This window comes from Polypterus senegalus, chromosome 8, assembly GCF_016835505.1.
Source record: "Polypterus senegalus isolate Bchr_013 chromosome 8, ASM1683550v1, whole genome shotgun sequence".
In the NCBI taxonomy this organism is placed as follows: Eukaryota; Metazoa; Chordata; class Cladistia; order Polypteriformes; family Polypteridae; genus Polypterus; species Polypterus senegalus.
Window position 1 is genome coordinate 174,516,854 of NC_053161.1, and position 18,515 is coordinate 174,535,368.

General features: G+C 40.8%; 1 protein-coding gene across 1 annotated transcript in view; it reads left to right on the top strand.

Moving 5' to 3' along the window:
- Window positions 1–18,515, top strand: part of LOC120534714 (zinc finger protein 271-like) — a 113,975-nt gene that overhangs the window by 68,111 nt on the left and 27,349 nt on the right. The window contains exons 4-5 of the mRNA XM_039762299.1: window positions 7,033–8,044; window positions 15,155–15,206. Coding sequence (XP_039618233.1) covers window positions 7,033–8,044; window positions 15,155–15,206 — 1,064 coding nt within the window. The remainder of the gene's footprint in view (window positions 1–7,032; window positions 8,045–15,154; window positions 15,207–18,515) is intronic.

The following is an 18,515-nucleotide window of genomic DNA, read 5'->3' on the forward strand; positions in this document are numbered from 1 at the left end:
AACCTCGGGAAAGGCAGTTCAAAGAGATACCCCTTTCCAGGTAGGTTGGGCGTGCAGTGGGTGTCAAAAGTAGGAGGTCAATACAATACACAGAACAGAACAATTCCTTAATACAGCATAATAAAAATTTTAGAAGTACGGTTTAACAGTGGATGATATGACATAATTAGGTTTGGATATTTTTAGAGTCCTGGAGACCTCATCCATCTAGCTGCCTCCCCATTTGGCCATGCCACGGCTGAAACCCATCAGGGATGACTTTACCATAGGCAGGCAAACAACTTAGCAGGTGGGCCGTGGCACCAATTGCCACATTTGGGTACCGAGAAAGAAACAGAATAGGTGAGGGTTAGTATTCAAATATAATTATCATGTTACTTATGTTTTAGTGCTAATGACTAACAACAGAGATGCAGTCTGTACAGTTAATCAGCAGCTCTAGTCAGGATATGCTAAACTGAAGTAGTGAGTCTTCAGCCGGGATTTAAAGGCTGAGACTGAAGGGGCATCTCTTATGGAAGCAGGAAGACCATCCCACAGTTTAGGGGCCCTGTAACTAAAAGCTCGACCTCCCACTGTTATTTTATTAATCCTTGGAATCCTAAGCAGACCGGCATCTTGAGATCTTAATGTGCTCAGGTTTGTAAGTCATGATAAGTTCAGACAAGTAAGCTGGACCTTGGCCATTTAATGCTTTATATGTTAAAAGGAGGATTTTGAAATCTGCCCTAAACTTAACTGGGAGCCAGTGTAAAGATTTAAGAACTGGAGTTATGTGTTCATATTTTCTTGTTCTTGTAATAATTCTTGCAGCGCATTTTGGATTAACTGGAGGCTGTATAGAGAACAGTTTGAACAGCCAGTGAACACCGCATTGCAGTAGTCAATCCTACTAGAGATAAATGCATGAATTAATTTCTCACAATCCTGTTTATTTAGAAAGCCCTTAATTTCCTAACATTTTTAAGATGGAAAAACATGTTTTGGGACTTTGTAATATGTGCTTTAAATGACATGCTAGAGTCAAAGATAACTCCTAGATTGCGGGCTGATTCAGTAAAATTAATTGGGATTCCAACTGAGTTAAATGACGACAAAATATTGCTGTGATCAGCGTCATTCCCTCCAACAATTAACATCTCTGTTTTATCTGTATTTAAAGACAAGTAGTTCTCATTCATCCATTCCTTTAATTCACTAACACAACTAATTAAAGACAACATCGGAGAAACTTCATTTGATTTAAATGAAAGGTATAACTGGGTGTCATCTGCATACAAGTGAAAATTAACATTATGTTTCCTAATGAGAGATCCCAGTGGAAGCATGTAAAGTGAAAACAGTAAAGGTCCCAGTACTGAGCCCTGCGGACACCATATTGAACTTCTGTGTATAATGATGGAGTACTGTCTGCACATTTCTGTACATACTGGAATCGATTTGATAAATAAGAACTGAACCAAGCGAGCACGGGCCTGTAAGCCCAAACTTCGTTTTCTAGCCTGTGCAGTAAAATAGAATGGTCAATGGTGTCAAATGCTGCACTTAAGTCCAACAACATAATTACAGTGGAATTTCCTTCATCAGAGGATATCAGAATGTCATTTACAACCCGTGTTAGTGCCGTTTCTGTACTATGACCAGTGCGAAAGCCAGACTGGAATTTCTCAAATAAATTGTAATGCGTAAGGTGTGACTGAAGCTGACTGGCACTACTTTTCTAGTATTTTAGAGAGAAATGGTAAATTTGAAATAGGCCTATAGTTATTTAGTATGTGTGGGTCTAGGTCTGACTTTTTAAGTAAAGGTTTAATGACTGACACTTTTAGTGCATCAGGTACGTGCCATGCAGTAATGAACTATTGATAATGGTTAGAATAGGCTGCAAGAACATCCATTGCACTTTTACTAGTTTTGTTGGCACTGGATCTAGGGAACAAGTAGTGGGCTTCATTTTAGTAATTAAAGTTAAGACTTCCTGGTGAGTTACAGGATTAAAATTACTAAAGTGCTGAATGCAATGTGAGCAGGGTCTGCTAAGCTAGTATTTGGTTTGTACTGTGATGCTGAGATCTGGGATCTTATATTTTTAATTTTCTCATTGAAGAAGTTCATAAAGTCTGTACTGCTAATATCTGTTGGTATTTTGCACTGTTGATCTGAATTCCCATTTGTTAATTTAGCCACTGCTCTAAAAGTACCCTAGGATTTTTATTATTGCTATCTATTAATGTAGAATAGTATTCTGAGCGAGCTTTAAAGAGGGCTTTTTTATATTTATTTACACTCTCTGTCCATGCAATTTGAAAGACATGTAGCTTTGTTGTTCTCCATCTGGGCTCCAGTTTTCGACACTCTAATTTAAGAGCTCGAGTATTTTCATTAAACCAGGGAGAGTTTCTATGTGCTTTGATCACTTTTGTCTTTAGGGGAGCCACTGTGTCCAGAGCATCTCTCAAGGTCACATTATAATGTGATATTAGCTGATCTAAATTGTTTTCCACGTTTACATTTGATGTTAACTGATCTAAATGGTTTTCCACAATTACACTCGACTTACTCAAGGTATCTATAAATTTTGAAGCAGAATTACAATCTAGATGTCGCACTGTCTTTGTTTTAATCTGCGAGTGTGTTGGCATGGGCAGAACTAAATCAAATGTAATTAAGAAGTGATCGGAAATAACTACATTTAATGGAGTAATATTTAAATTTTGAATTTCAACTTTGTAAGTTATAATTAAATCTAATGTGTGGTTATGATTATGAGTTGGACCTTTGACAATCTGACAAAATCCTACTGAATTTAACAAATAAGTAAAACATTTGCTAAAAGTGTCAGTTTCCACATCAATGTGTACATTAAAATCCCCCATCAGAACTACGTGATCATAATTTATAGCCAAATCAGACAGAAGGTTGCTAAATTCAGTCATGAACAATGAATATGGCCCTGGTGGTCTGTAGACTAGCACTATAATTGTGTTGGAATCTGTTTTAATATTTAAAATTAATGCCTCAAAGGATGTAAAGTTGCCTAAATTTTTAGGAGTGATTTGCATTTTGTTACAATGAATTATTCCAAGGCCGCCTCCTCGACCAGAATCTCTAGACTTATGAAGGAACGAGTATCCATCTGGTGATGCCTCTGCTAGGGAACAGTGTCACATTTACTAAGCCAGGTTTCAGTGAGAAGACACAGATCAGATTTTGTACTTAATATTATATCATTTACCAAAACAGCTTTAGTGCCAAGAGAGCGAATGTTCAATAAACAGCATTTAAAACTGCATGGTTCTTTCTGAACTGCTGATATATTTTTTGTTTTAATTTGAATTAAATTTCTATTACAGATGCCCCTGGTGGAGGGTCTGGTTTTATCCCTTGGTCTAATTATACACCTTATTTTTGGTTATCAATTAATTTAAGGTTTGTATCACGACTAAATTTACTGGATGCCCCACAACAGGGATTATGGGTAACAGCTTCAGGAAAATAACAGGTGGGATAAAGAACAGCCTGTGATCCTCTGTTGAACTGGCCTCCTTTTAATGTTGGCCTGCCTCCTTGTCCCCAGTATCCCCTGCACCCTCAGCAGATGACCAATCAGAGCCACTGCACTGCAGGGACTGTAGGGAGTTGGTTTCATTCCCCAGTAGTACTGCTACACATTAAAGAGTTTTTCTTCACACAGAAAACAGGCACCATTACCAGGTAGTCTGTTGGAAAGTAGGACTTTTAGGGGCTTTATAAACTCAAACTGATGTTGTTTTAGAGAGGTTAGGTGGATCAGATTGGCAAGAGTTGTTGGGCTGAATGGCCTGTTCTCATCAGATTTTTTTTGTAATATTTCCCGTTCTTGTTTATTCAAAGGAAAATAATTTTGTAAGGTTGTGAATTTTGTCCACCTTTCCTTTCTCTGTATGAAGATGGGGTCTACATTTGTATGAAAATGTGCTATGTAAATAAATGGTATTGTTGTCTCTGGCTGTTAGACTGATGTCAAGGTGATTCATGCACACTCAATTTAAGAAACTGAATAATACCCCCAGGCTACCGGCTGCAACACAAGCTTGAAAGATAATCGATCTTCTCCTATTACTTAACAATCAGAGACGTGCTCTTGTCATGGAATTCAGACCCCTTTTTACTCCAAACCCACCTTTGCACATTGTGTCCATCAAGTTCTGTTTTGACTTCATCAGGCCACAGGACTTGTTTGCAAAATGCATCGAGCTTGTTTAGATGTTCATCTGCAAACTTCTGATACTGAATTTTATGGTGAGGACACAGAAGAGGTTTTCTTTTGATGGCTCTTTTGTAAAGGTCATATCTGTGGTGGTGTCATTGCACCAGAAGAACAGTACATCATCACTCCAGAGTGTGAGTACAAAACATCATCTTGAATCTTTAGGGGTTTTGAATTGTCTTTCTAGCAATCTTATGAGCAGTTCTCTTGGAAATTGTTTTGGTATAAACTGAGGAAATGGCTCCTTAAAAACTCTTTGCTGTCGTCTTGTAGCCTTTTCCTGCTTTGTGGGCGCCACTTATTTTATTCCTCAGAGTGCTAGGCAGCTGCTTAGAGGAGCCCATGGCTGCTGAATGCTGGGACAAGCTGTGAGGAGTCTGAGAATTGATACAGCTTTGACATTTGCATCACGTGGCCATTCCTAATGATGACTGTGAACAAGCCAAAGCCATTAAGTAGCTAATTTAAACTCTGACATCTCTTAGCAGTTTTCTGAGACGTCTGATCACTTGGGGTGCCCATACATTAGTGAAGTATTCCTTCCTTTTCTCATACTACAAAACATAAATAATACATGAATTTTGTTTAAATTGCAGCAAAGAATGGTTTATCTTTAACTTTGTGGCTTTTGGAGATCAATTCATCTTCTATTGACTTAACTATTCAGAGTAACCGTTACTTTGATCCGGGGGTCCCCACACTTTCGCATGTCACTGTATATGAAATGTCACTAAAGTGTACGTCTTGGGTAATGCTACGTCTGAAAAGAACCATCCTCTCGCCAGTGTATATCGTGCATTCAAGTTATAGGACTTAAATGATGGAATCCTAAACTTTCTACTGTAGAAAATGGCTGGGTATCTAAAATCATAAATTCCAATTATTTTTGAGTGATACTCTGATTTCTTTCTGTCCTGATCATTTTTCTGGTTCTTTTCAAACAGTGCCATTACTGACAGCTAAGTTTCATTTTAATCTTCACATATAACATTCCTATCACTTTTCAGATACTTTAAATTATTTCCAAACAGCAGTTATTTTCTTCACCACTTTCCACTATGTCTGTTGTACGCATGTCCTCAGATTAACACATTCCATGTCATAAAATCGGTAGACCAGTCAGCCAACTGCAAGTCGATTTCACAATAAACAGCAAGAACTGGGCAATTTTGATTCAAGGCTGATTAATTTGTGTAACACTACTGTTTAATTCAGTTGTATTTATTGTTTATAGCACTCTTCATTGAGTACAGGCCTAGACTGCTTGATGTTTGGAACCATAACCGAGATAATAATTACATACGTGAACACACATATTAGAGCCGAAAGACAGGAAAACCTGGCAAATTTTAGTTTACTTAACATAAATAAGTCCTGATAGTAGATACCTGTTAACATTATAATGGTGAGCATAAATGTCATCAGCGTGTCACAAAGCTTACCAGCCCTGGTGTCACCTGCCACTCCCCTATAGAGCTGAAACACCAACAGCTGTGCTCTTCTTCAGTTTTCTAATCTTCTCATTTTTCTCTGAGTTGACAACAGCTTCTGTAGGCCTGGGCACTGGGGCATCACTCATCCATTGTGCTGTTTTTCTTGGTGATTTAAAGAAGCCATTTTGTTTTTGGTGTAAAATGGTTTTAGTTTAATTGTAGATAAATGTCAGGACACATTCTGATTATTGAAAGTGTCTTTGTCATGCTTGGCATGGCATTCTGTTTTATACAGTACTCTCCGTAATGGCTGAGACAATCATTTTTCTTTCATTTACCCCTTTGCTCAACAGATTAAAAAATTACAAATTGAATAAAGAAGGCATTATGAGGTTGAAACACAATAATAAAACCATTCAAGACATCAGTAAAACGTTAGGATGACCTAAATCAACTGTGTGGAATATTAAGAAGAAGAATGAATGCACACTTGAGCTTAGTAATCACAAAGGCACAGATAGCCCAAGGAAAACCACCACTGCTGATGACAAAAGATGTTGCTGCAGATTGCATTTTGATTACAGCTTGCACATCCTGATAGTAAGGATATTTCGTTTATCTCTGTAACATCTTAAATACACCACCCTATACAGATGGCATGATGTGGCTCAGGGTGACTGAGAGATTCCTCTCCGGTCAGGCAGTTCACACTGAAAAGCTGCCATTGCCAAATAAACCACAGCTGTTAAGACCTGTAAAACAACTGATATTGTGATTTCTGTGTGATGGTCTCTGTAATGAAGTCAAATGTTCTGTACACGCCTCAAAGAGGATGACAATAGGGAGTCAAAATCGGCTTATAATTAAGTCATCATCATGAGTCTAAATGTCATTGTGATACATCAAAACTCACTTCCTGTGTAGCCTGTCAAACATCAGAATGTGAAATGCTCAATGAAATGGGATTATCTGTTCAGTTCGTTTTTCCACCAGGTGTTGCTAAAATGCCAACACAAATAAAGTCTGCATGCTCAATACTTACCATAACATTAAGCCAATTTAAACGCCAAGTGCTAGTTTTAAAAATCCTAACTTTTGTGTGAGAATTGGCTTACACATGTTGCAGAGCATAAGGAAGTTATACATGTGGCCCTGCTAAGTAATTGTAATAGAAAACGTAACATTAACATATTGAGTGTACTTTCCATGTACGACTAAAGTTTTATAATTGCTTATGCTTATCAAAGGTTGTTCCTAATTTCTGCCATCTTGTATTTAATTTGAGGTAATGTTAATAATAAGGCAGTGGATTGAAAATAAGCTCTTTTTCTCCTTTTAAATTTTGTACAGGAAACAAAGATCAGTGCAGTTTGGAATCTGGAAAAGAATTCTCTGGCAGGACTGCTCTTCAGAAACACCCTAGAGTTCACACCGGAGAGAAGCCATATTGCTGTAATGAATGTGGTAAACAGTTTTCAGAAATGAGCAATCTTCAGAAACACACTAGAGTTCACACTGGAGTGAAGCCATATTGCTGTAATGAATGTGGTAAACAGTTTTCACAAATGATCAGTCTTCAGAAACACACTAGAGTTCACACGGGAGAGAAGTCGTATTGCTGTACTGAATGTGGTAAACAATTTTCACGTATAAGCAATCTGAATGACCACAATAGAATTCACACTGGAGAAAAGCCATATTGCTGCACTGAATGTGGTAAACAATTTTTACGTATACGCAGTCTTCAGAGACACACTAGAGTTCACACGGGAGAGAAGCCGTTTTACTGTAATGAATGTGGCAAACAATTTTCAGATATGAAAGTTCTGAAGATCCACACTAGAGTTCACACCGGAGAGAAACCATATAGCTGTAATGAATGTGGTAAACAGTTTTCACGTATGGGCAGTCTGAAGGACCACACTAGAGTTCACACCGGTGAAAAGCCGTATTGTTGCAATGAATGTGGCAAACAGTTTTCACTTCTAAACATTCTGAAGATCCACACTAGAGTTCACACAGGAGAGAAGCTGTATTGCTGTACTGAATGTGGTAAGCAGTTTTCACTAATGATCAGTCTTCAGAGACACACTAGAGTTCACACAGGAGAGAAGCCATATTGCTGTAATGAATGTGGTAAAAGGTTTTCAGAAAGGCGTAATCTTCAGAGACACACTAGAGTTCACACGGGAGAGAAGTCGTATTGCTGTACTGAATGTGGTAGACAGTTTTCATTAATGATCAATCTTCAAAAACACACTAGAGTTCACAACAGAATTAAAAGGGTAGCAGTTCAAAAATCAGTCCAGAAAAACAAGCAGCCTTCTGGACTCGAGAGTGAGGTTCACTCCTGTCCTGAAAAGTAAGCAAACTAAACTATTGTTGACAAATTACTCTCTGAGAGAAGCCAAATTACTGATTGGAATGTGCCAAACAAATCTGTCATAGGATTTCTCTTCAGAGACGCACCAGAATTCACACCGGAGAGAAGTACAACTGAACAGTCCTAACTAAAGAGTGAGGTTTACTCCTTCCTGGACAGTAAGCACATTTAACCGACTGGAATCCATCCTACTTAGTGTTGTGTCAGAAACAAATCAACACAGTGGAGAATTACAAAGCCCCTACAGCCTCCATTATGGGCTTAGCTCTGCTTTCATAACATACATATTACGTATAGATCTATTCATAATATACACATTCCATCATAAAATAACTTTACAATATCCATAACCTCACATTAATAACAGTTCAGCTATATAATAATAAATAATTTTCTATTTTTATATAACAAAAAATAAAATAACATACCTTTCTAAAAACTAACTGTAGCACCCCTCTTCTCTTACTGAGGGTTCTTACCTGAGTTGTTTGTTTTCTTCTTTTTTCCTTCTTTACTAACTTTAAATATAACCTTTTACTTTAGTGTTCTCAGCACAACTGTTTCAAGAAACAAACCTTTGTTACAAATGTAATTTACATAACTCTACCATTAATTTTACAATTCGTTACTAGACTCCACCTAAGGATACTACAGACACCTGCCAAATGTGATTTCCCTTTTTTTCTTTATATGGCTTAGCCAGCAATTATTAAAAAAAAAAAAAAAAAGTTCAATGTTTTATTTTAATTAAATTAACTATTAACATATATACATAACACATCCATACAAAAGTATAAACTTAAATAATCCAAGAAATCTATATCAGTGTTGAACCAGCAGTCCTTAGTTTGAATGCAAAGATACCAATAAACAAGTGCAATCCCCTTATAAAACCTAAGCTGGCAAACTAAATAAAAGGAACCAAACAAAAGTCAGGTAAAAGATACCACAGATAAGTGTTGCAGGCCTGTTACTTGAAGGTGATTGTGGCGTTACTCGGCGACGGCCTCTTATGCTGTAATAGAGCAGACGGGTCTCGTTTTTTGGTTTCCAGCAGATGTGTGTCCCCTTTCGTTTCTTTCCTGCGAGTATCAATTCTCAGCTATAGTTGGTCAGCTGTAACAATATCCGATACTGACAATATAATCCAATGTCTGCTGACGTCTTCCGTGTTTGGCATTTCACGGACAGTGCTCCCTAGCTCACCGGTTTAGTGTTCTCAACCAGTCCGTCCAAACTTCAACACGTTCACGTTTTTCTGTTCCGACTGTTAATTCTGTGCTGGAATCCAGTCTTTTTTTCTTTTTCTCTCTTTTTAAACTCCTTGCTGAAGTTTACCATGGACTGTGTTTCAATCCTTGCTTTTAATGCAAAAGCCCAGTTCCCTCCTTTCTTTTCTCGCCCCTTCTGACCCCCGCCTTTCGCTGCTTTCCAAACCAGTAAAATAATTTAACATAAATACCAGCATTTACATTTTATATCTTAGAAATTACATATCTTTTTAGCAAAATGTACAATAAATTTAACTGTATTAATCAAATTTATATTAAACTATTGCTATTATAACCTCATAATTTGCGTTTGCAAGGGCTACAAAACAAAAAAAAAAAGAAAAAAAAAAGCAGGGTGCCATACAAACAGCTTCTCGCCAGTGCATATTAAATAATAAATCAAATCATCCATCCATTATCTAACCCGCTACAATCTAACTACAGTGCTACGGGGGTCTGCTTGAGGCAATCCCAGCCAACACAGGGCACAAGGCAGGAAACAAACCCCGAGCAGGGCGCCAGCCCACCGCAGGGCACACACTAGGGACAATTTAGGATCGCCAATGCACCTAACCTGAATGTCTTTGGACTGTGGGAGGAAACCGGAGCACTCGGAGGAAACCCACACAGACACAGGGAGAACATGCAAACTCCACGCAGGGAGGACCCAGAAAGTGAACCCGGGTCAGTTACTAATAATTACAAACACAAACTATTAATACAATAAAAATAAAATGTAAAATGAAAATGAAAATCCTAAGTATCCATATGTTGTACACCATGCTGAATTATATTAAAACGCTGTGATATCACACTACAAGAAGAAATGCTGTTTTTTTAAATTTAGTTTTGTTTTGTTTGTTTGCTTTTGATAATAAAATGGACAAAGACTGTATATAAGAACTCACTTGGGGGGGCACATTAGTTATTTAACACTTGAGAATTACCAAATAATATTCATGTCAAATCAATAGAATAAAATTAGCAAGGCTTGGAGAGAGCAGACTTACCTGTACAGCATCCACCATCACCTGAGGGTGCCTGCAGTCTGTGGGGAGTCACATTAATTAGCATTTGTACTACAAAATACCATTGGTATGAAACTAAGGACACACAAACAATTGCTTTTGGGGAAATTCAAACTAAAAGCTACAAACAAACAAATTAAAAATCAGAATACACTTTGCTACACATACACACGCCAAGAAAATTCTCGATAGGCCATATTGCTGTACTGGATGTGGCCGACAAGTCTCACAAACCAGAATCTTCAGGGCCACAAAAGAATTCAGATAGGGTGCCACCTTCAGAAGTGGGCTTAATTGGAGAAGATCTACATCAGGGCCATCAATCCCTTTGTCTTGGTGTAACACCTCAAAGAATTTAAATGTTATGAAGTACCCACATTTTATTTGGGTGTTAAATTGTTAATTCCTGAACTGTTATAATGTAAATCTAATGGTGGAATTTTTTTCCCTCCCAGAAAAATATTCTCGTAGAGCTTTCATAAGGTTCTAGCAATGGTAACCTGTCAAAGACGTGTTTTAGAATGAATTTGAAAAGGATTAGATATGTTATGACTGATAGGAACTGATAGTATGTAACCAGGAGGAGGTCACTACACCTGCTTGTGCCAATAGTGAAAAAACAAAAGAAATGTAAGCAATTGTGTCTCACATGTCGTAAGTCAACTTGGCATCAGTCACATAATAATAATAATTACAAGAAAGTTTAGTAAAATAACGCCCTCAGTCAAAAGGGGTTTCCTGTTCCTTATAGACTTAGAATTCTGCTCTCTTGATTTACTTACAGTGTGCTTTCTTGTTTATTGGTGTATATTGTTTGTTGCTTTGAATAAATTACAAAATCCTCAAATTCTCCAGTCTGTCATCTCCAGTCATCTGACGGTGACTCCTGCACTCAGCTTTCTGTTGGCCAAACCCTGTAAATTAACACATTTATCAGAGGTCCATGAAACCCTCTTTTACATGGTCTTTCGAGTCGGAAGCTAAACAGTCTGACTGAAACCAAACAGGCCAAGGCAGTGTGTGTGGAGGAGCCTAATCTCGTCTTTAGTGAACTGGACATCGATGTAGAAGAGAACATCTGAGCTGATATCTCCACATTCGGCCAAACACCAACTCACACACTGCAGACAACCCATCTGTGGGCACCTCTACGGCCTTTCAGACAACGGGCTCTGTGCTCTAAACTTGCTGAATTCATCTGAGGCTGCTGAGAGATGAAGATTTCATCTCACCATTCAGACTGGGATGTGAGATACTATCCTTAGAGAAGTGACGTGCCCTCCATTTTGAGCTCCAAGGAAAGTGCTGGTAGCAAACCGAGAAGTGCAGTTAAGTAACCGATCAGTTAAATCAGCAGCAACACATTCAGTGGATGTAAAGCTTTAATCTGACTGGTTTTTCCCCCATTGAGAAAAGTGAGGAAAAGAAATGCGCCAAACTGGAGTAGATTAGGATTTTATGTTGGAGTAATATAGTGAATTTAATTTAAATAACGTTTCCCAGCACTGTTTTCTTGTGAACATTTGTTTTTGTATCTGGGAAGTCATCTCTGGAATGAATGGTGGAAATAAACTGTATACCTAAGCAACTGGCTGAATAAATAGGCAGAAACGCAATAATGTCTTATTTTTCTTCTTTATATCGTTTTACAGACCGAATTATTGACATAACCAATCAAAGTGCCGACTAATTTGCATTGTTGTGTGACTCAAATTTAAAAATAAATAAAAATCCTACTTTGAGCCATTGACTGATTAGTGTGTCACTGTTTGTTCATTTCTTTCTGTTACACAAAACTGTTCAATAAACAAACTAAAATGCAGGTAAAATTCTGTTACAACGAAATCCCAGGGACCTAAAAACATTTCATTGTAATGAGATTCTGTATTTGTTACTATAGTGCTTTCTTTAACTTGTGTCCAAGCGTTTGCAATTATTTCAATAGCTTCTTTCACTTGAATTTTAATCTGTTCCTGCATACAAGTTATGCTGATGATATTTTTTTCTCAGCATTTCCTTGCCATAATACACTTTCATGGTGTGAATGATGTCCAAATCAAATGGGTGAAGCACTGCTGTGCAATTCGGTGGGAGGAATTCAACGCGAACATTAAATGTGGAAGCATGGTGTGGGCAGCACAGTTATCAATCCGAAGCCAAATCATCCTTTTCTTCTTCTTAATATAACAGTACGTGGAAAGATCAAAGAAAGAAAAAAAAATTTACAATGTTTCTGTTTGGGGATCGTTGTGCACAACTGAGCTGAGACCACAGAACTAACTGCTCTGATGATGATTCATTCAGGCATTTCAAGGTCTTTTGTGCACTTCGTTGTAATGAAGTATCTGTTGAATGTACTTCATAGTAACGAGATTTCTATAAACTCGTGTCATATGGGGAAACGGTCGGGACCATAAAAATACTTTGTTGTGACGGAATTTTACCTGTAATTTAATATGGTACATAGGCAACTGATTATTAAAACTGCTTTGTATTAGAAAATAATGACTGAGTTATGTCTGCTTTACAGAAAAATATTAATTGCTTGAAGGAAATATGACAAATTGCAATTAATACACAGTGACTTTCGATTACAAATTTGAACTAAGCGATTAATTGCAATTGAATTTTTTAATCAGTTGTCTGCGTGCAAACACAATTTAGCACCCTTACAAATGAGGAAAATCATAAGAAATTGTGTACAAAATACAGAGCTGTTTCTCGCACTATGAAGACTCTACAGAAGCAGAGGGCCATCGAAGCCACTAAGGGCGCCCCCCAAGCTGTAAGTTCAGCGTCAGTATATTTGAGGAGTATGAACATTACCTGTCTGTTTGTAGTCCGCTAAGCTAATCATGTGTTTAATGAAGCACTTACAGTATATGCTTAAAAATTAAACATTTGATTTAAACAAAACTCTGCTGCGGTAGCAGGAAAGCTTTGGCTTGTGTTTGTGGGGTAATCAATTCAAAATTAATGATTATCACTAGGCAGTCGTGTCACGCAATGAGTGACGTCTACCGACAGGTATGATGGGAAGACTCACTGAGAGTCGGGAGGAAAATAACGAAGCGAAAGTCACATTGACACCTAAGATGGCATGAAAAACAGCTTATCAGAAAAACTTGAAGGGGAAAAATGTGCACAGAATAAACATAAGCATTTGTTAACGATGACGCAATGGATCAGAGGTGGGAAGTAACAAAGTAAAACAACTTTGTTACTGTGCTTAAGTAGAATTTTTCACCTAGGTTATCTGTATCTTGTGTGTTTTATTTGTTTATGACTTCACTTAAACTCACTGCATTTCAAAAGGAAAAAATCTTTACTCCCAACAATAGAAATAAATCAACATCCAAAACTTGCTATGTTGCCAACAATTTTCTGTGTCCGAAAAACATGGCAGTATAGGTCAGATAATTGTAATAAATGATTCACATGTAAAAAGGCAAACTTGTCCTAGGTGAGGGATGAAACAAAGAGCTGTTCAACAAACCTCCAATGTAGAGCAAAAACTACATATGTTTTCCTTTGCCCGGACGCGGGTCACCGAGGTCCCCCTCTGGAGCCAGGCCTGGAGGTGGGGCTCGATGGCGAGCGCCTGGTGGCCGGGCACAGCCCGAAGAGGTAACGTGGGTCCTCCTTCCCATGGGCTCACCACCTATGGGAGGGGGTCAAGGAGGTTGTGTGCAGTGAGAGTTGGTTGGTGGCCAAAGGCGGGGACCTTGGCGGTCTGATCCTCAGCTACAGAAACTGGCTCTTGGGACGTGGAATGTCACCTCTCTGAAGGGGAAGGAGCCTGAGCTAGTGCGCGAGGTCGAGAGGTTCCGGCTACATATAGTCGGACTCACCTCGACACACAGCTTGGACTCTGGAACCAATCTCCTTGAGAGGGGCTGGACACTCTACCACTCTGGAGTTGCCACCGGTGAGAGATGCCGAGCAGGTTTGGGCATACTTATTCCCCACCCCCCCAACTTGGAGCCTGTGCATTGGGGTTTACCCCGGTGGACGAGAGGGTGGCCTCCCTCCGCCTACGGGTGGGGGACGGGTCCTGACTGTTGTTTGTGCGTATGCGCCGAACAGCAGTTTGGAGTATGCATCCTTTTTGGAGTCTCTAGAGGGGTGCTAGAGTGCGTACCTTCTGGGGACTCCCTCGTTCTGCTGGGAGACTTCAGTGCTCACGTGGCCAATGACAGTGAGACCTGGAAGGTCGTGATTGGGATCTGAACCCAAGCGGTGTTTTGTTGTTGGACTTCTGTGCTCGTCACAGATTGTCCATAACGAACACCATGTTCATGCATAGGGGTATTCATATGTGCACTTGGCACCAGGACACCCTAGGCCTCATTTCGATGATAGACTTTGTGGTTGTGTCATTGGACTTGCTGCCGGCCACATGTCTTGGACACTCGGGTGAATAGAGCTGTCAGCTGATCACTACCTGGTGGTGAGTTGGCTTCAATGGTGGGGGAGGATTCCGGTCAGGCCTGGTAGGCCAAACGTGTTGTTAGGGTTTGCTGGAAACGGCTGGCAGAGTCTCCTGTCAGAGGTAGCTTCAACTCAATCCTTCGGCAGAACTTTGACCACGTCCCGAGGGAGGTGGGAGACATTGAGTCCGAATGGGCCATGTTCTGTGCCTCTATTGTTGAGGCAGCTGACCAGAGCTGTTGCCGTAAGGTGGTCAGTGCCTGTCTTGGCGGCAATCGCCGAACCCGTTGGTGGACACCGGCAGTAAGGGATGCCGTCAAGCTGAAGAAGGAGACTTATAGGACCTTTTTGTCTTGTAGATCTTTGGAGGCAGCTGACAGATACCTGCAGGCCAAGTGGAATACAGCTTCGGTGGTTGCTCAAGCAAAAAATCGGGCATGGGAGGAGTTTGGAGAAGCCATGGAGAATGACTTTCGAACGGCTTTGAGGAGATTCTGGTCCACAATCCGGCGTCTCATGAGGGGGAAGCAGTGCAGTGTCAACACCATATATGGTGGGAATGGTGCGCTGCTGACCTCGACACAGGATGTTGTGGGTCGGTGGGGGGAGTACTTCGAAGACCTCCTCAATCCCACTAACATGCCTTCCAATGAGGAAGCAGAGCCTGGGGACTCTGAGGTGGGCTCTCCCATCTCTGGGACTGAGGTCACCGAGGTGGTCAAAAAACTCCTTGGTGGCAGGGCCCCGGGGGTGGATGAGATACTCCCTCAAGGCTCTAGATGTTGTAGGACTGTCTTGGTTGACACGTCTCTGCAACATCGCATGGACATCGGGGACAGTGCCTCTGGATTGGCTGACCGGGGTGGTGGTCCCCCTTTTTAAATGGGGGGACTGGAGGGTGTGTTCCAACTACAGAGGGATCACATTCCTCAGCTTCTCTGGAAAAGTCTCTTTGGGGGTTCTGGAGAGGAGTGTCCGTCGGATAGTTGAACCTTGGATTCAGGAGGAACAGTGTGGTTTTCATCCTGGTCGCGGAACAGTGGACCAGCTCTACACCCTTAGCAGAATCCTGGAGGGTGCATGGGAGTTTGCCCAACCAGTCTACTTGTGTTTTGTGGATTTGGAAAATGTGTTCGACTGTGTCCCTCTGGGAATCTTGTGGGGGGTGCTCCGGGAGTATGGGGTACAGGACCCCCTGATAAGAGCTGTTCGATCCCTGTACAACTGGTGTCAGAGCTTGATTTTGTGGTGTATGGTGTCCGCATTGCTGGCAGTAAGTCGAGCCCGTTTCCAGTGAGAGTTGGACTCCTCCAGGGCTGCCCTTTGTCACCGATTCTGTTCATAATTTTTATGGACAGAATTTCTAGGTGCTGCCAGGGTGTTGAAGGGGTTCAGTTTGGTGGACTCAGGATTGGGTCACTGCTTTTTGCAGATGATGTTGTCCTGTTTGCTTCATCAGGCCGTGATCTTCAGCTTTCTCTGGAACGGTTCGCAGCTGAGTGTGAAGCGGCTGGAATGAGAATCAGCACCTCCAAATCCGAGACCATGGTCCTCAGCCGGAAAAGGGTGGAGTGCCCTCTCACGGTTGGGGGAGATATCCTGTCCCAAGTGGAGGAGTTCAAGTATCTCGGGGTCTTGTTCACGAGTGAGGGAAGAATGGACCGTGATATCGTCAGGCGGATCAGTGCGGCATCCGCAGTGATACGAGCTCTGCATCGGTCTGTAGTGGTGAAAAAAGAGCTGAACCGTAAGGCAAAGCTCTCAGTTAACCAGTCGATCTACGTTCCTACCCTCACCTATGGTCATGAGCTATGGGTAGTGACCGAAAGAACGAGATCGCGAATACAAGCGGCTGAAATGAGTTTCCTTTGCAGGGTGTCTGGGCTCTCCCTTAAAGATAGGGTGAGAGGTTCAGTCATCCGGGAGGGGCTCAGAGTAGAGCCGCTACTCCTCCGCATTGAGAGGAATCAGATGAGGTGGCTCGGGCATCTGATCAGGATGCCTCCTGGACGCCTCCCTGGTGAGGTGTTCTGGGCACGTCCAACCGGGAGGAGGCCCCGGGGAAGACCCAGGACACGCTGGAGGGACTATGTCTCCCAGCTGGCTTGGGAACACCTTGGGATTCTCCCGGAAGAGCTGGAAGAAGTGGCCAGGAAGAGGAACGTCTGGGCCTCTTTGCTTAAGCTAATGCCCCTGTGACCCGACCCCAGATAAGCGGAAGAGGATGGATGGATGGATGGATTCACATGTATATGGAAAATGGAGGTTCTATCCCATAATATTTATTTGCACATTATATGTCTTTGATTTCTGCATATATAAAACATTAAGCGTACGGGAGAGAAGTGAAAGGAACAGAAACTGTGGTGATTTAAACAGCGAGGATATAGTGTGAAGCAACGCTGGGCTTTTTAATGAAATCGAAGATACAAGGAGGACGGAAAATACGCCGCTTACAAGTGACTGGCACAAAAACGAGAGCCTTGGTGAATAAGTCGCCTTTTGTCCCAGCCATAAAAACAGGAAGTGATGCCGTTCAAGATTCACCTTCCAATCTTAAAGAAACACATAGAGGTGAGCGTGCAGACATGAACTGTAAGAGAGGAACAACTAAAGGACTTGTGGTTGTGCAGGAATAGTTGGCATTCGCAGCAGGGTGTCGATTTAAACACTTGGAAAGTAGATTTAACATTCAAAGTTTAATTTGCAGATTTAGACATTCATACAAGTGTGTGTGGTCGACAATAAAAAGTTAAACTACACTGTAAAAAAATAATGTTAAATTTATTGTAGAATACTGGCAAGCTGGGGTTACCAGAATTTTACCTTAAAAAAAAAAAAGTGACAGTATTTTTAGATCTACACTATAATTTTGTATTAACAATGTTTTTTTCTTTGCAACAAATTCCAACAGAAGGGAATGTTTAACCATAACCAGACATTCATGTAGTGTAATAAATATACCAATCAATAAACCATTAGAAAGTATTGTCAGGGTCAAACCCAAGTACACAGCTTGCATTAGTAAAGTAACAACAACCAATACTAAACATGTACTGTTTAATTATACACATTGAAAACAATTCACTGTTTAAGGAAGGTATGGCACATTGTCTGGTGGGGAAGTAAAGTTTGCTTTTGTGGTGTATGGTGTCCTAAAGGTGTGCCAGCTTATCGAATACAACCCACCATAAATCAGCGTCTGTTAACTCAGAAAACCTTCAGCACGCAGGGAAAAATAAGTCTGCTAACTTAGGATAAGTTTTATCCTTACTATTCAAAGGTCTGGGCACGTCTGGGACCTGTTGGATCGCAGGGTGAGGGCTAGGGCCATTCCCCCCAGAAATGTCCAGGAACTTGCAGGAGCCTTGGTGGAAGAGTGGGGTAACATCTCACAGCAAGAACTGACAAATATGCATTAACGCCTGGCATTCACACCAAAGAATTCAATCCTCGTCTCCTCACACCAGAGAATTTTGTTTCTCATGGTCTGAGAGTCATTCAGGTGCCTTTTGGCAAACTCCAGGCGGGCTGCCATGTGCCTTTTACTAAGGAGTGACTTCCGTCTGGCCACTCTACCATACAGGCCTGATTGGTGGATTGCTGCAGTGATGGCTGACCTTTTGGAAGGTTCTCCTCTCTCCACAGAGGACCTCTTTAGCTCTGAAAGAGTGACCATCGGGTTCTTGGTCACCTCCCTGACTAAGGTCCTTCTCCCCC